We start from the raw sequence: 18,288 nt of genomic DNA on the forward strand, positions 1-18,288 counted from the left end.
GCAAACAAGTTGGAGGCTAACTTAAATTTGAGCAATTCTACAAGTAACATGATAAATGAGATTACATGGCGTTTTAATTGCAGCTAAAGTATTATCCATAAGCTTCGAATAGTATTCAAAATGAATGCACAACTAGTCATTCAAATCAGAATGATATTGCAATTCGTCAGATTTAGAATTTCGAAGTATCAACAGTTATTTTCACTAGAAATAGATTAGCCTCATGGCAACCCTGTTCACGATTGATTGTTGTGGCAAAATTCAAATTCCACGAGTGACATTTCTCGATTAGTATCTCGCATAATAATGCCGAATACCTTCCCAGCTTTTTTGGCTACAGTCACACGTAAAAACGGGCAATCCTCGAACTTATCGACATCTGAAGATTCGATCATTCTGCCGGGCAGGCCACTGTTCACCTTCATCTTTTTAATGTTCCTTTGAGCAGATTTTTTGGCCCTGAAAAGGGCCTGTTTCGTTAAAGATGGAAGTTCGGGTATGATTTAAGCCTTCTTTTCAGTCTTCTTGGGCAGAAGTACGGCTTGAATGTTGGGAAGGACACCTCCTTGAGCGATGGTCACACCCGATAGGAGCTTGTTCAACTCCTCGTCGTTGCGGATGGCCAACTGCAAGTGGCGAGGGATGATGCGGGTCTTCTTGTTATCACGGGCAGCATTACCGGCCAACTCGAGAACCTCAGCGGCCAAGTATTCCATGACAGCAGCCAAGTACACAGGCGCTCCAGCCCCCACACGCTCAGCATAGTTTCCTTTACGGAGAAGTCGATGGATGCGGCCCACGGGAAATTGCAGACCAGCACGGTTGGAGCGGCTCTTGGCCTTTCCTTTAACTTTGCCTCCTTTGCCTCGTCCGGACATGATGTGTGTATATTCGTGTTCTACGGGTGTGTATCAACGATTACTTCTGCAGCACTGGATATGGCCCATTATATAGGAGAGCTTCGACACTCAATGTTTCTCCATCTGCTCAACCGCCATCTGTGCCTGTGAGGCATTCATTCCCTATCCTGTGGCGTCATTGAACTCGGTGAGAAGCGCTGTGGATTTGAACCCGGAGGGCACCGCGCTAAACGTGATGGCCGAATTGGCGCTCGCGCCCAATCTCTTGTCCATGGGCCAGGGGTCCAACTTCTACAACGTCTAATCTCCTCCTGCCCTTTGGTTAGTTGATTCAGAGGATAGAAAGAGAATCCAGAGTGCGCAACGTTAGTTCCCTTAAATTCTGGAGAAAAGTTCGTCGGGGTATCAAACTGATTTCCCATCATTGACCGTCACCATGCCTCCCAAAGTATCTGGAAAAGCTGCCAAAAAGGCTGGCAAGGCCCAAAAGAACATCACTAAGGGTGATAAAAAGAAGAACCGCAAGCGCAAGGAATCCTACGCCATCTACATCTATAAGGTGCTGAAGCAAGTCCACCCCGACACCGGTATTTCCTCCAAAGCCATGTCCATCATGAACTCGTTCGTGAACGATATCTTCGAGCGCATTGCCTCCGAGGCCTCTCGCCTGGCTCACTACAACAAGCGATCGACCATCACCTCCCGGGAGATCCAAACCGCCGTGCGACTCCTCCTGCCCGGAGAGTTGGCCAAGCACGCCGTCTCCGAAGGGACGAAGGCCGTCACCAAATACACGTCATCCAAGTAAACTGACCACATCCACCATCCAAAGGCCTTTTTCAAGGCCAACATTTCGTTTACGTACGAGATTGCTAATTGCCAAATGTATCAGAGTTCCTGACATCGGCCGTAAGTGATTGGACCCATGGTTAGACACAAGTCAATATTTCTGTTGGACTGTTGACTAAGGTAAAATAACATGAAGTTAATTGAATAAGTAGGCCCTGCTGAGAGTGATAGATCAATTTGCTGGTATTGGTGGAACAAAAAGCATTTTGATCCGTTTCCGTCAAAAAAGAAACGGATTATAGTAAAACAGTTTAATCAATTTATATTCAGCGTCAGTTATATGTTGCTAACATCATGTCAAGTTAGGAGCCTAATTATTAGAGACAGGAAAAAACTTTTGTTTTGGCATTGAGTGTAAATTCCAGACGTTTGTCAAAACTAGTTTTGTTCAGAACAGATATTCTTCTTTTTAGGTGAACTTGTGCTCAGACAACTATTCACATTCAAAACTGTGCAACATTGAGCAGCAAAGCTTTGAGACTTCAGATAAAAAGTCACCACTGCAAGACAAACTAGTCTTGACAAACATGTGGAATTTACCCTCAACGCCAAAACAAAATGTTTTTCCTTTCTCTACAATTATGAAACGCAACTCTAAACTAGCATTGAACTTCTCCTCGAGATAAAAGTTGGCTTTTTGGTTTAGGTTAAACTTTCCAGTCTAATTGTCTGGTGTCGCGACATCGAAAAAAGTGTCATTTTGGCAACGAAGTTTATAGCTACCTTAACTTAGACGTCAAAAATTGTATTCCCAAAATTTGGTTCACATCGCAAAAAAAGTTGTGTTTTCACAAGCTTCCAAAAGATGCGCTTATGCGCAATAACACGAACACTCATTTTCCTCAAAAAACACTTCAAAATTGTACTTATAGGCCGTTTGTATACATGAATTCAAGAATGCAAATATTAGACCACACGTAAGAAAGTATCAGAAAATAAAAAATTGACTTGGAAAATTTCCACTGTATTCCAATCATTTTCAAATTGTTGCCAATTTTTTTTCAAAAAAACGAAAAACAACTCCAAATTTGGAAACCATACCAAAAAAAAGAGACATTGTGCTGGCCCCGTCGACTAACCCGTCCAAAGTGTTCAACCGCGCCTATTGTAATTTCATGACCAGTTTTGCGTTAATATCATATCAGGTGAGACATTCTCCTAGCAATAATATCATCGTACTTCGAGGCTTTAACAACAATATGAACAATGTACACCTATGTACACCTACGTGTCCGACCAGAATGCCTCATTAGAATTACTTTTGATTGAAATTGATTCTCAGTCACGATTGGTTGTGAGAGGGAAAATCTGTCTTTTAGGGCGTGCTTTTTTAAAAACGTGAGCATTGAGGTCACCAAGATGAAATCTATGTTTTGCCATTGGTCATTCATTGGTCGAACGGAAATTGATGCACAAACAAGAGCAGACTGTCAAATTGCTTAAATATCCTGCAGATCCATCAGTCTAGCAGTCTAGACAAATCGAGCAGAGTGCAGTGAAAATACATATTGTTTACCCAAGTGGTTATGAATGTACAGAAAGTGAAGTGTTTCAGACGTAATACCTGAAAATGAGTCAACGTAATCAAATTTCGTTTCTGTAGGAACTTGATTTGTCATATGATGGTAAACACTAAAGAGCTCTCTACATATCCTTTGGTAAGCATTGGTGGCCCTGAAAAGGGCCTGATGGATGAGTAAGAATCTCGTGGTTGGATCCTAGAGATTGGTGGTCTTCGATATCTCTATCCGCCGAATCCATAGAGGGTACGGCCTTGACGCTTCAGAGCGTAGACGACGTCCATGGCAGTGACAGTCTTTCGCTTGGCGTGTTCGGTGTAAGTGACAGCATCACGGATGACATTCTCCAAGAAGACCTTGAGCACACCTCGGGTCTCCTCATAGATTAATCCGGAGATACGTTTGACTCCGCCGCGACGAGCCAACCGCCGGATAGCGGGTTTGGTGATACCTTGGATATTATCACGCAATACTTTGCGATGACGCTTGGCGCCTCCTTTGCCCAATCCTTTGCCTCCTTTGCCTCGTCCAGTCATGTTGTATCAAGATATTTTTCAATGATGCTTATGTCGAAGGACCCCTCAGTATTTATATACAGATGCTGAGGACGCTAGCTTTTGGGATTCATCCATTCCCCCCTCATCGTTCAGTTGGTGTATTCACCAGGATTTTCCGGCTCAGTGTGCCAATGCCACATACTCTTGTAGCAACCCAATTCAGTTGGAGTCTGGAGCAGCTGAAGATTTCGTCCAGAGTAGTAAAACCGTTGGCCCATTGTGAGTGTCCGCGTTTTTGGTGTTCAAGCTGATACCCAGAGCATCAACAGTGTCAAAAACTTGTTTAAACCCTACTGCATTGCAATTTGTATTAATGAAAAATAACAGATTTCTAATGCAGTCAATAGCATTTCATGCATAGCGTACACGTATTTACTTCAAAAAGTAAAAATATTATTGATATTGTTTCAAAACTGTCATTTTTTTAAATCGCCTGACCTCCCTGCGAACAGGTATAAATACCAGACTCTGCCTTTGCCAGTCATCACTCTTGATCTTCGCGTTCAACAGGAATCATGGCCCGTACAAAACAAACCGCTCGTAAATCCACCGGTGGCAAAGCGCCCCGTAAACAATTGGCTACCAAAGCTGCCCGTAAATCGGCCCCCGCCACCGGTGGTGTGAAGAAGCCCCATCGTTATCGTCCCGGAACCGTGGCTCTGCGTGAGATCCGCCGATACCAAAAGTCCACGGAATTGCTCATCCGCAAGTTGCCCTTCCAACGTCTGGTCCGTGAGATTGCCCAGGACTTCAAGACTGACTTGCGATTCCAGTCTAGCGCCGTCATGGCCTTGCAAGAGGCTTCCGAAGCTTACTTGGTGGGTCTCTTTGAGGACACCAACTTGTGCGCCATCCACGCTAAGCGTGTGACCATCATGCCCAAGGACATTCAATTGGCTCGCCGCATCCGTGGCGAACGTGCCTAACTTGTGAACCCAATCCACCTCTGGTTCATCCAAAAGGCCTTTTTCAAGGCCAAAACTCTTTTCATTGACAGATCAAAAGCGTTATTCTGCAATCAGAAGCATGATCAGCCGCATTCCGCGCTTAAATTAACGCAACCTCTTAATTGATGATCTTCATTGAATGAATTTTCATTGGCTGAAATATTTTTCTGATGCATATCTAAGAGCAAGTCCAAACCAATCGCTTGATGAATAATCGACTGTGAAAACCGTGACTCAAAGTCAAGTACAGTTATGAGCAACAAGGGACCAATCAAATGACTCAAGAGTTTGAGGTAGACCATGGCGTTTGAACGGGTGAGATTCTCATTGGATAGAAGTATCACATGCACAATTCTTTTCAGTTGCAATTGATGTTGGCTAAATTCCAATGTATGAACGAGGCATATTCTCCAATGAAAAGTAAATGACGTGCTATTTTACTAACTAAATATCCTTTGTGGAGGATATGCATACACACTGTCAGAATTGATAACTTATTCCTGACAACAAAGGTTAGCGGCAAATAACAACGAGACAAGCGAAATTACGATGAACTTAAAACCCTTCGCTTATAATTGTTAGCTCTATTAAAATGCTACTTTGTGGCTCTTTGTGTCGTCTGTATGAAATTGTGTTTTGGCTCTTAAAAGAACCGGATGGGATTGACTGTAACGTCGGATACTGAACCGATGGACAGAATTTATTTCTTCTTGGAGGCGGCCTTCTTTTTAGGCGAGGTCTTATTCACTTTCTTGGCCGATGTCTTCTTGGCCGGGGCAGCCTTCTTCTTGGGAGTCTTGGCCTTCTTAGGCTTGGCGGTAGCCGTGGCGGGCTTCTTAGCGGCAGTCTTCTTCTTGGGTGACTTGGCTTTCTTCTCGCCAGCGGGCTTTTTAGCCACCACCTTCTTCTTGGGCGTCTTGGCCTTCTTAGGCTTAGCAGCAGCCTTAGGTTTCTCAACCTTGGCCGCAGCGGCCAGCTTGAACGAGCCAGAGGCGCCAGCACCCTTGGTTTGGACGAGCTTTTTCTTCTCAACCAAGGACTTGAGTGCCTTCTTGATGAAATGGGCGTTCTTAACCACATCTACCTTGTAGTTGGCGGCGATGTACTTCTTGATGGCGGGCAGGGACGAACCGTTGCGCTCCTTCAAGGCCTTGATGGCTGCCATCACCATCACCGATGTGGGGGGATGGGTGGGTTTAGCCTTAGGCTTGGAAACCTTTTTGGGTTTGGCAGCAGCAGAGTCGGTCATTGTGCCAGATGCGTCGATTGAACGGGGAATCGTTGGCCAACGTCAGAGTGCCTCACTTTATAATGTTGGACGGGATTTAGGGCAAAGCAGAGAACACCATGAATGAGGTTGATGTTAGCGATGGTTTTTGGCGGTTGGTTGCGCGCTCTTTTCGAATGATACCGAATGTGGCAGGTGATTTTGAAGGGATCCTAACTCGAGAGCCCTTTTGGGGCCAGAGCCTCGGAGCCTTTGGGCCGATGCTGATCAAATCAAGCTCACTCGCGAGTTTTCGAGGATTCCGGGGGATGGGACTGTGCTTCAAAAGAGGGACAATTATTAAAATTCATTCGTTCAGGCAATTTACGGAAGATATTAGTTCAAAAGCTCACGGAACCTGACTTGGATAGGCCAATGAAAGGGCGACGTTACCACTGGACAGCGAAGGTATTGGGGAAATTGAGTAGTTACATCCCAAGCAATCAAATACCGGTAAATACCGGTTCCAGGGTAACTCGACATAACGGAAAACTCGACACAAGAGCATTAGACACATCGGATTACTCAATATCTAAAAACTCCACACAGGAAGAATCGACACATCGGAAAAATCGGCACATTGACAATATCGATGCACGGAAAATTAATCACACGAGAAAACTCAAGAATTACAAAATTTCCCAGTGTTGATTTTTTGATGGCTTGACCAAGGAGGACCAAGCTAGAGCCATTTTTTATATCAGAAGTATTCGAATCTTAAGAAGGGATACCTTATCCCCAATTGCAATTGTCCTAAAAGGACCTTAGCAATTGGTTTCAGACAGTCATACATATTTTATCTATTATCTATTCTTGTTGTCTTACATGTCGAGTTTTCTAATGTATCGAGTTTTCCCATGTATCGAATCTTTAATGTATCGAGCTTTCCCTTCCGATGTTTCGAGTTGTAAGGTGTCGAGTTTTCCTATGTTTCGAGTTTTCCGTTGAGTCCAGTTACCCTGGAACCGCATTTCCCTACACCCGAGTTGACCCAGTTGCTGATTCGGAAAGCATTGGTCAGTTTTGATCTCAATCGAACGTCTGCATCCAAAGGTTCTGAGCATTTCAACCTCAAACCAGCGAGGGCATTAGTTGAAAGAGCTAGTACCACATTGGTAAGTCATTTTGTGCCCACGTCGTACCGAGTTTCAAAAGGCTATTTATTGCTTTTGGCACCAACACGTCTGATTCAGGTCAAAATTGGCTAATACATTATTTTCATTTGAATAAAAGTAAAGTTTCCCCCACCTACCGTCTGTGTCCCTGGGTGAGCTTGTTGTTTGTGAACGACACGTACTTTCGATTGAGGTCCACAATGACGAGCAATTTTTGAATCGTGAAGATTCAAACTTGTGTCAAATAAAATGCATTCGTTTCATTTGGCTAAAAGTTACGTTTCCCCCACCATATCGTCTCTTTGTCGAGGGGTGACTTCGCTCTAAGATAGCTAGCTCTCTTACGTTTGACGAAATATGGTTTAAGTTCTGCACTTCAGAGGGCGCTTTGTGAATCAGCCTCTAACAGATAAAGGGCTGATTAGGCCGATTCCTCTTTATTGAATTATAATGCGTTTGTGTTGCTTTTGACTAATTCAATCAAAATCTTATTTATAATTAGTGACCCGGGTCATATGGTGTCAGGAAGAGAAATTGCGCTCAAGGCAAGGCAAGAGTAGTTTATATAGGAATCTACCGTGCCTTTTCCCGTTTTGTTTGGCCCTTGCCTGACGTTGCAAATAAAGGTCCTTATAGACCAAGGATAAGAGGTCTCTCTGGATAGACAGCGTGGTTCAACTTTCTTGGTGCTTGTCAAGCTGTGCTAGAAGTATGGCTAATACTCTCTTTTCTGTTACCATCGATAGACCAAAGACAAAATCAAGGTTGGACAAAGAGGGTAGGGTGGTGGTAAGCGTAACCTGCATCCACATGACCCGAATGCATTTTCCCTGACACAAGCTGAACGCTTGTATACTAAGGAAGGGTTCGTCAATTTTCAGCTCACTCAAACGTCTGTGTCAAAGCAATAAGCTCTAGAAACTCTGTACGTACGACGACATGGGCACAAAATGGCTGAGTTAGCACTACGTTGTAAGATCTTAGCAACGCTGTGTTAACCCAATCATTTTGTGCCCAAGTTGCAGTGATGTTTTAAAAATATATGAATTTCAGACACAAACGTTCGTTTGAGTTCAAGATGATTGCGGAACGTTTTCTTAATTTACAAGTGTCCGACTTGTGCGCAGGAAAATGCATTTAGTTCATCAGGATATAAGAAACATTTCCCCCTCCCTACCGTCTCTGTCCACTGGTGACGCCGTCCTTGGAGAGGTCCTCCAGATACATTACCTTGTTTCCATCTACCTCAATAACATTTTTGGAATTCCGAATTCTGATTGATGTACCCACATATCCTCCGCAATCAGATCTACTGAGCTGTAACTAAAGCGCAGATAACTATGCATCTTTTAACAAAGTTGCAGTGTTTGGCCCGTTTTGTCTAGATTTTGCACATTTTAGATGTTTTTTCATACGTTGATCTCTATTTTTCGGATTAGATAAATCAAAATGAAACAAGGTTTACAAGATACGCAGTTATTGGAAAAGGAAGGCAACAACCATTTTGGACATGTAGAACGCTGGAATCAATAATGAGGAAGAAATTGTAGCAACAAAATTTGGGGTCTTTTCAAGAAAGCCCTTTTTATCTTTTTTTTTTCAAGTTATTCATTCTATTTTTAGCTCTAAACGTGTTTCACGAAATCGGGAGAAGCTAAGAGGCTGAAACAGTTTCCAAAGTCAGACCAGAAGATGAGAGAATGCTGATTTTCTTTTGTTTTTGATAGTAAAATCCCTACTATTGCCCACTTCAATGATGCTTTGTAATTGCTTACCGCTAAACCAATTCCTAGACCTCGAATAAAAAGTTGAAACCTGGAAAAAAACGCTTTCGCTTTTTTAGCCGTTTTTCCACTTTTTCAACTCTTTTCTAATAACTTCCTACTAGTCTTCACATTTTAGAAAATTTTCAGCCGTGCTGTAATCTGGGTCATTCTCTGCTTCCTTCTTAACTTCTTAATTTGGGGTGCACTGGCTTTTATTAGCCGCTACAAGGATTGTAATCCCGTGTATGATTAAAATGAAAGATTATGATTCATCTAATTGTTCTCACTTGACCTTTGTACAATATTTGGTCTAGCAATGAATTTGAATATCAAATTCACCTCCGATTCCTGTTCGGGAAAGGTAGCAAAAAGAGAGCTAGAGTTGAGCTAGAGTCGAAAAAGAGAGACAATCGCATACCATAGCATCCATATTGGTTAAAAACGCGTCCCAATGACAAACATTGCAAAAAAAGAACTAAATTTCCTGTAAATAAAATGAAGAAAAGAAACTCAATAACGTAGGAAATGCAGTTGTATGCCTAAATTTTGTGAGCGTTGAAGTTCCAGGAAAAAGGCCAATAGGGCCTGAAAATGCCCTTTCCCATTATGAAATTCTTTTTGCATAATTACAAGTTTTTTTGCATCTTAACGGCTATTATTGCGCATTTACACAACTTTTTCCCACTTTTCTGAACTTCAAAAATTATTTCGGCAAAACAGACACTACAGAAATTACAAATTAGTCTACAGTAAAAGAAATAGCTATAGGCTATCAAATGACAAATTTGACCATTAGATTGAAAATGGATCATTCTACAATCTTAAACATATGAGGAGTTAGTGCGGGTTTTATTTGCGTATTGCTACTTTAGAGCAAATTTAAAGTGACAATGTTTTCTATGTTTAGCTTATGTAAGAGTCTCTCGGGAATTTGGTTCATTTTTTCGAAAAAGTACATCATACTTCTTGACAAGTGCTTGAAACATGATCAAGTAATATGATGACTTAATAAAGCGTGAAACGCAACATTAAGAATGTGATAACTATGCCATTACTAAATATACTCGAATGCAATATTATGACAATACATAAATAAACCAAGAGCACGAGACGAAACAACGATTGCTAATCTTTTGAGAAACTTCAGTTTGGATACAAAACGCACTCAGAACAACACAAAAATGGTACTTTCAAGAAAAAAAATCCCTTTTTATAACACACAAAAAACGCTACTGGTGTCTATGAACATAAATGCATATTAAACTGATTGCATCAACAAAGCTTGTTGCTACATTTGCAAAAGATAGCATACTAAATATCTATACATTTAACATTTAACATTGTAGGGAATTCGTAGGCCTTATTGATCAGGTAACATCTTTCAAGTCAGACTTGGACAAATCTTTAGATGGCATTCCAGATCAACCATATATTCAAGGACTAGCTCGGTATGCACAACTCAAATTCGTTGGTGAACCAAATATCATATAAAGATTGAAAAGTAATAAATAGGCGAATTATAACCTTTCATTTTAATAGCACTGGAGATTGCATTCCCCGTAGCGGTTAGAAAAGCCCGTGAAAATCCAAACCAAAAAAAGATTTAATTGGTACCCACACAACCTTCTCTGTCCTTTCCAATCAACTTCTTTTTTCCTTTAATTTATTATTATTACCCTTTTTGTATTCCTTTAATTAGATCAACTTAATTAACTTGAGTCCTTAAATGTGACCAACAATAGGACCAGGAGCGGATCATCTGACCCTTGGAACTGCCCTCATCCCAGACGAAAATCCTTAACCCTTAAGTGACACGCAAGGACCTAAGGGGAGTCGAATACACTCATACACTCATAATGGGCATTTGCGACTACCCCGGCCCAGTCACAAATGCTTCAGAAAATGTCAAGATATTCACATCAAAACTGAATCCAATCAATTTAAAAAGAAGAAGTCGGGTTCGGTAAGAGTTTTGTTCATAGTTGGCAAAACTCGAGTAACGCCGTTAAAATTCAAGTCAATTTCAAGGCTTGAACTCTTAGCCGCACATCTGGTATCTTAATGAAGTATGTGGAAGAAGCCTTGGAATGCCACACGGAGTCGAAAGCATATTTTTACCGACTCTGCCATTGTATTTGCTTGGCTAAAACGACCGAGCCATGTGTGGAAAAAGTTTGTGAAACGTCATCGAGTGCAAGAGATTCACAACGACTCTCAGATTAGCGAATGGTTTCATTGTCCAGAGGAGCAGAGAACCCAAGTGGTCTGCTTAGTCGAGTGCATCTTTGAGAGACTTGAAGATAGCCCCTCTTATATATATTGGTATGGACCAGAGCGTCTTAAGAAGCCACGGTTCCAATGGCTTGACTGGTTGGAGGAGAGGTTTGGAAATAATAACCACTATGGTAAATGAAGAACAAGTGATCACATGGCAAACCATAACGAAGACCATACCGGAACCCTATGACCGATTCTCTTTGCGTTATTCATGGTTCAACAAGTTAGTTAGGGTGGTGGGTAGGATGCCAAGGTGGTTAATGGATCTTGAACACTTATTCGGAAATCGCAATTACTCTAGACAATAGCTACCACATGAAATACTTCATGGACCCGCATAGGTATTTTTTTTAAACATAATATAAGAATATATCAGATTAATCTGAATGGAGGAGCTAACGTATTAAACGGCATAAGCACCCGAGAATAAGAACACGAATGCACTAACCCCAAAGCGGAGAGAAACTGAAACTCATGAAATGGTCTTGAAAACGGCCGTTGTCAAACACATCTTGCCAAAGCAAACCGATCCTAAGTTCTTTCATATTTTTTGATAATACTGTACGGTATCTACATGTAAAAATGCGGCCATTTTAAGAGCTAAAGTCGAGCCTTCAAAGTAAATTCGCTCAATGTCTCACAACATTGAAAAACATCAATTCCTTCGAAACGTTAAAATAGATTGATGAATATTCTCTTTGAAGTTAGTCTCAGATGTTATATTCTGGCAGATATTGGGACAAGTTGACAACTTTAGTTCATGCTGCTCTAAGCAAGACACACACTTATGCAGTTTAACCCGAGTTGAGAGATTTGCTTTAGATTTAAAATCAAGTCATCGAAGACGACATGCAAAGACCGACCTTGCTACTGACATCTAGTTATTTTCTCCAACACTAACCATGGGCACTTGTTAGAAAACGCCATAAAACACCTGACAGACAGAGAGTGGCACCCATTTCCAACCTTCCAAAGAACCCAACCCAACCTCAACGAACTCCATGTTGAGGCAAAGAATTCTCTGGAAGTTCCCTTTTTCCCTGCCTGTTCCCTGTTGTAGCTCGTCGCCTCCTTGAACCAACCCAAACCAGAACGCAGAATATGGACCCGGCTCCTTCTTTCCTTCCCCCGTTCGTCCCTGACTTTCCTCCATTTTCTTTCCCAAACATTCTAGATGTATCGACTATCCAGATTATACCGGTAAAAGGAAGTGCTCGGAGAGTTCTGGAAACGAGCAAACGTTTTCGCGAAACTGCATTGCACTTCCACAAGAAGCCTTTCCAGGGACCAACTTTCCGCACTTGCATAGCAGATTTGCTCTTTTTCCACAGTTGGAGCCAACAAACATGCCCAGAACGTCGTCGGGAATTCGTTGACAAATGCCACGAAAACAACAAAAACCGAGGGACAGGCATTCAAGCTGGCAGGCAGGCAGGTAGGCAGGAAAAAATAACCCTCATGCATTAGGGCCTGTGGAGTATGAAGAGTGCCTTGGAAAAAGATCACCCGCAACTGTTGATGTTGAACCATGAAGTAAAATTCATCCCACAGTACTACTTCCTTCCAACTACGACGTTTTTTTTCTCGTACAATCATTCCCACTACACATGACTTTACCGGCATTCGTGCGCTCCACAGAAATGAGCTGAGATTGCTTTTCCTCGTCAAACGTTTCGCTCCGATCCTCGGAAGTGGCCTTTTATTCTCCAACACATTCATTTAATCCTATAAAATAAACGCAAAGTCTATATCTAACCTAAACTTACCCACATGTGGTTAGCGACAACTCGATAAGACCCTACGTCCCTGGAAGACGTTGTACTCTGTGATCTTCCTCTGAAAATCAACGACGCAATTCTCTTTCCCTCCACTTGAACAAGAGAAGCCGAGAGAGGGTCCGACGGGTCTGACGCCGCCGCCGAGAGCACTGACGAACTCGGAGGAAAATGCGGCAAGTTTTGCTCCCTGATCATTCGACAACCGGCATCTGATCCAGACACAAGCACACACTCATAGGTCCCGTACCCATGATAACGTTTTGGAGTTGAACTACTCCCTTTTAGAGTGGATTATAGTAAATATTATTTGAGGTAAGTGATTATTGATGTTGGCTGTTGCAGTCCCAAGGCTGGATCTTCAAGGCATGTCATTCATTTTAGAGCAAGATAGCTTGAACGGAATTGCCATTTGAGACATTTGAGAGACTGCGCAGTTGAGGTGGAACTCATTATGGCCTCCCAGGTACACTGGCACCATAGTTCCAAAGGGATCCACTCTCAAATCTCCCCGACATTAAGATGAAGCAGAGTGGCTTGGAACAAAGGAATTCAAAGCGAGACATGAAGGTGATGGCTCACAAGGCCCGGGATTCGCAAGGATTCTGGTTACTTGATGATTGCTCCGTGACTTCTCGAACACGAACCTCGCGCGGCTAACACGGAAGACATATTCTCCATTGGAACGAGATGATTTTGAATTGGTCGTCCAAGACCCACACTCCATCATTCAACAGGAATTTGAGCGCATGCAATATGTGAGCGAGAAACGATACATGGAGCTGAAGTACAATCCTCAAGACAAGGACATCATCATTCAAAAATGGAAGGACGACATTGACGACATGATGTCCGTGGCTAATGATTTGATCCAATGCGTGGCCAATGACATCGTGGAGACCAACTCGAGTGGAACTCCCTCAGAGAGTGGCGAGAGTGGATCATCCAATATATTGAGTTCCCATGACTTGGGCAAGATACTGGAAGAAGAACTGGAGGATCAAAGCGAGAAGAACGCGTTCCGCGGAAGAGCCACCAAGTCCAAGAATAAAAAACGTCGTTCCAGGAAATCCAGTCAAAATGCCCCCATTGCTGTGGATCCTGAAGAGCAAGGCCCTTACCGTGAGCCAATGGAGGGTAATTTCACACGAGAATACTCACCTGCTCCAGATATTATGACGGGAAGTTGGCAATGGAGGAAGGATCTCGAGAGCCCGATCATCTGGAAGGATATGAAGGATTACGAGGAGGAAGCCACTCTAGAGCCGATTTCAACATCCAGATCGCCAACCAGAAGGTCTCTTAACAAGAATGAGAAGGAAATCAATGAGATCTTCTGGGAAATCTCCATGGGCAACAAGAAAGAGTTTCCTCACCGACAACGGAAGATCAGTGAAATCTTGGACAACTTACCATTTGAGGATCATCCCGACATATTCAACGACCGATGTGAACTTTTGGAAGCGTCCCGGAAACGTAAAGCTCGCAAGAGCAAGAAGCCGATCAAAGCGTACTGGAACATATTTGGCGATTGGAAGAAGATCTTCAATGAGCCCCGAAGCTTCTATAAAAGCAAACAGATAACCAAAACCCGGGGTCGCCAAAGACACGCCAGGAAAAAAGGAAGTAATCCTCGAGCCAAGGTGGACTCTCAAACCTTTGCCAATTCGAACTTCTCCTGGTTCAAGTTCCCCGAAAAACAGCGACGATTTGCCCAGAACTATGTCGCTTATCACAATGGCCGCAGAATGAGGGATGATTCCGATGAGGATCAAGTGGAGCATCAGGCTTCCAAGAGGCTCAAGATGAACAACTTGAACTTTGACCGCAACTGGTCCGATATTCTTCACGAATCTGAAAAATCCCTTGAGTCAATCACCCGGAACATTGAGGAAAAAATCAGAATAGCTTTTCAACAGGGCATTAAACGAGACGGGAAGAGACAAGAATATTCGCGAGAGTTCTCCATGTGGTCCGAGGACACCATTGACGATATGATCGATTCTCGGGAAGAATTCTCCGAGTTGCGAGATGTCATTCGCCGAATGCGGCAAAGCCGGCAAAAAGATAACCGGCATCGCAGCATGATTAAAATGTTCCAAGAATGGCGATGGAACCTTGATGGAGGCTCAGAGCCTGGTCAAGATATGGGCGCACCCGATCCCGAAGACATATTCCAGGATTGGATACACTTAACAGAGGACCACGAGGAGAAGGTCCAAGTGCCTTCTCCAGCAGATACCAAAGCAATGATGGCGAAGAGCAGGGTGAAAGATATGAAGAAACTAATCCCTCATATCGCTCGAGCTCTTCAATTCAAAGAAGCTCCCTTTCCCCGGGTAACAAATAAAAGTTGCAAGATGATGAACGCTCACAAGTCCACCAAAATAACACAAAATCGCATGATAAAGGCTCAAGCCAAACAGCCTTTGCCAAGAGGAAGAAACTAAGGCAAACGCCAACGTCTCTCTTGAAAAAGAATCAAGATTTGGACAATTGTTTTGAGATAATAATCTGACGACAGTATTTATATACCGGTGTAAGGAAGTTTCCTAGTAAGCTCATAACAAGCTATCAATTTGAATTGGTTCTTCTTCTCTAGTACACCTATCCTCATCATGTAGAAATTCACCTCCGATTTTCATCTACGCTATTTGTATTGGACAGAGAACCGTCTCCTCCCACTTCTCCGTCTTTGGTAAAGGAAGACTATATTTAACTATTGAAATATACAACATGGTTGTTAATAAACGTATAAAAATACTTGACCGTTTGGCGTTGCACATTCTTTTTATTTACGCAATGCCAGGTTGCTTGATCGTTATAAAAGATGACATGAAATGTGATCATTTGATTTGACGGATACGCAGATAATCTAGTCATTGAAGGTTGAGTGAGATTTAAAGATAAAGCTCCGTTCACAATATGCCCAAATTCAGGCCAAAAGGAGTAATTCATTACACAACCATGCATTACTCCCCCAAAAATGTAATGGCGTTACTCGTTACTCGTAATTACTTTTCCCAAAATTCAGATGACTTATATTAAAGCAATTTTGCCCCATGAAGACCATACTTCTCTAAGTCAATGTTTTTTATGTTTCAACCAGTCCTAAAATTCAAGAATTTCATGTCAACATGTTACACTAATGAGCATTGAAATTGAAGCAAAAAATTAACGGATGCTCTGGAGAGTGAAAAAGGCAACGAGTAACGAGCATTTTTGGGTTGATACAATCACACCATTTTAAAACATACATGGATAACAGTTCCTCTTCCAGAAATATCTTTATTGCGAGATTGCTTCTCAGGGGATCAAAGCTACAAATTTTCAATTCAATTTTTTAGTTTTGTCCCATTCTGGGTTCCAGGCCCGGAGTCCGGAAAAAGGAACGAATTACTTTAATTTCATGGAGTAGTATTTTCCAAAAAGCCACATTATGTAGTTCCTAATCCTTCTTCCAAAACGGAGAACTTACTCCTACACTATTCCGCTCCCAAAAAATGAAGTGGCACCCCGTGTTAATATTTACAATACTTATAAAAAACGTTATTTTCAGGGTTATTGCTCCTCTTGACCAGACATGAAGATTCAGAGAAAATTGATGAGCGATTTGTAAGGCTTCTGGTTGTTACAATAGCACCTCCAATATATCAACACCTAAAATACAACTAAAACTGTTTAGACCCAAGGTATTAATGACGAGATATCTAGCAATGAAGAGCTGGAAGCAAAAGCGTAAATCAACTCCCTGATTGAACAGGTCAAGGGTGTGGAAAACGACGCAAAATAGCCAAAGGATTAAACTTTCACCCTTGCAGATGTCTCAATTCCATAGAGGACAAGGTGTTTAATAATTCAATAATCTGAAAACTCATCGGTTCATTCTACCAAATCCAACCCGGCCAGCGACATATGGACAAAGTCAGACTCAATATGCTCCTAAATCAGCACCTATTCGCAAGCTTACACATACTCACACAACCCGTGGGAAAGTATCTACATTGCCACAACAATCGAACGTTCCCCGCCTACACAAACTTCCTCGAAGAACGAAGAATGATTTGTTCTTACTCCCGTTTACTCGAGTTAGTCGCGCTATGCTCTAAGACAAGCATCGCAAGCATCTCGACGAGCTTTCGTTTGTCGAAAGGATTTTTTATGGTGGAATGAAGCGGTTCGCACCATGATGTCGACAATACGTACAACAATAATTTGTGTCCAACTCCCAAGTGGAAAATACAGTGCATGTAACTTTTCATGCGTTATTTCGAGGCAACGTTTTCAAACCGGGATGTCCTATTACTGAATACGGTCCTTACCACTCCTTGGTTTGGAATCTCCAGCAGTTTTAAGATGGAAAATTCATAATTATTCTTTAGCTCGATGCTCATTTCATATCTATATCTGATCCACTAAAGAATTGGAATTGACGGATCTGGCTAACCTTTTTTTGCGGACTTCCTTACCGCTACCAGGATTGGAATTCCAGCAGTTCAAGACGAAAAGATTATTCATTTTACTTGACTTTTATTTATATATATTATTTGATGAGTTTGGAATTGAATGGAATGGAAATTGAATGGAATTTTGATGAGAAATTTGTCCCAACTCTAACTTAAAAATTTGATTGGAATTTCTACTACATATTCCTTACGACTATTTGAGTGAAGTCAATTCAACTTTGAAAGAGAACGAAAAATAAGAGAGGACTTTCTTGTTCTAACTAGGCGGGATTCTCATGGGCTTGCAGATGCTCTCAAAACACATGTTAAGCCTCTACGGTCAGTGCAGTTGGCAATAAAATCTGTATGGATGCTTTTGAAGGCGTACAATATCATTCCTCATTTCTTCAATGTTCCTGGTAAAACATCTTTGGACTTGGTCGACCTTTTGCAAACCTGCTGAACTCATTGGACCCTAAATATGCGCGGCATATTCAAGATGAGGCTGAAAAATCGACTTGTAAAGAGTTAGCATCGTGATACTATCTCTGAACTTAACGATATAATTGAGCTTGTGCTCGAGATAAATTGAAATTAATCGATGGTGGAAGGATATGCAAATTGAGATCGTTTATGCCTTAATTTTTACCAAAAGCCACCAAAAGTCGACAAGACAAGAATTTTAAGAGTTGAAAATGAGAAGAAAAGATCTAAAAGTCGGAATACTAGGTGCAAGTAATATTTTGCAACTTCATTCAAACCTTAGTTATACGATAAAATTTGTATTACTGAATGTCCAACTGGACAATCCACTTGGACATCGGACTGGACAATTTCCCACATGTTTTATACCATCTGCCTCAGATGTGTTAAATTAAGAAATTCCGCTTTGATGGCTCTCAATGATTCG

General features: G+C 41.9%; 5 protein-coding genes across 5 annotated transcripts; 2 read left to right on the forward strand and 3 right to left on the reverse strand.

Annotated features, from left to right (window-relative positions):
* Positions 1-47: 47 nt before the first annotated feature.
* LOC131876982 (histone H2A) lies at positions 48-878 on the reverse strand. Its single transcript, XM_059222535.1, has one exon. It carries the CDS (start codon positions 876-878, stop codon positions 504-506), a length of 375 nt encoding a protein of 124 aa, XP_059078518.1. The 3' UTR covers positions 48-503.
* Positions 879-1,291: 413 nt separating this feature from the next.
* LOC131876990 (histone H2B.1/H2B.2) lies at positions 1,292-2,772 on the forward strand. The gene has a single exon (XM_059222547.1). The coding sequence runs from the start codon at positions 1,297-1,299 to the stop codon at positions 1,666-1,668; it is 372 nt and encodes a 123-aa protein (XP_059078530.1). The 5' UTR covers positions 1,292-1,296; the 3' UTR covers positions 1,669-2,772.
* Positions 2,773-2,977: 205 nt separating this feature from the next.
* On the reverse strand, positions 2,978-3,765 carry LOC131877001 (histone H4). The gene has a single exon (XM_059222558.1). It carries the CDS (start codon positions 3,763-3,765, stop codon positions 3,454-3,456), a length of 312 nt encoding a protein of 103 aa, XP_059078541.1. The 3' UTR covers positions 2,978-3,453.
* A 536-nt stretch (positions 3,766-4,301) lies between these two features.
* LOC131876973 (histone H3) lies at positions 4,302-5,010 on the forward strand. Its single transcript, XM_059222523.1, has one exon. The coding sequence runs from the start codon at positions 4,302-4,304 to the stop codon at positions 4,710-4,712; it is 411 nt and encodes a 136-aa protein (XP_059078506.1). The 3' UTR covers positions 4,713-5,010.
* Positions 5,011-5,275: 265 nt separating this feature from the next.
* LOC131876961 (histone H1-like) lies at positions 5,276-6,300 on the reverse strand. Its single transcript, XM_059222513.1, has one exon. The coding sequence runs from the start codon at positions 5,980-5,982 to the stop codon at positions 5,434-5,436; it is 549 nt and encodes a 182-aa protein (XP_059078496.1). The 5' UTR covers positions 5,983-6,300; the 3' UTR covers positions 5,276-5,433.
* Between the last annotated feature and the right edge of the window lie 11,988 nt (positions 6,301-18,288).

Source organism: Tigriopus californicus, chromosome 1, assembly GCF_007210705.1.
Source record: "Tigriopus californicus strain San Diego chromosome 1, Tcal_SD_v2.1, whole genome shotgun sequence".
In the NCBI taxonomy this organism is placed as follows: Eukaryota; Metazoa; Arthropoda; class Copepoda; order Harpacticoida; family Harpacticidae; genus Tigriopus; species Tigriopus californicus.

Excerpts from the sequence above, each read along its gene's own strand:
- LOC131876982 (XM_059222535.1), bottom strand. The coding sequence starts at position 878 with ATGTCCGGACGAGGCAAAGGAGGCAAAGTTAAAGGAAAGGCCAAGAGC.
- LOC131876990 (XM_059222547.1), top strand. The coding sequence starts at position 1,297 with ATGCCTCCCAAAGTATCTGGAAAAGCTGCCAAAAAGGCTGGCAAGGCC.
- LOC131877001 (XM_059222558.1), bottom strand. The coding sequence starts at position 3,765 with ATGACTGGACGAGGCAAAGGAGGCAAAGGATTGGGCAAAGGAGGCGCC.
- LOC131876973 (XM_059222523.1), top strand. The coding sequence starts at position 4,302 with ATGGCCCGTACAAAACAAACCGCTCGTAAATCCACCGGTGGCAAAGCG.
- LOC131876961 (XM_059222513.1), bottom strand. The coding sequence starts at position 5,982 with ATGACCGACTCTGCTGCTGCCAAACCCAAAAAGGTTTCCAAGCCTAAG.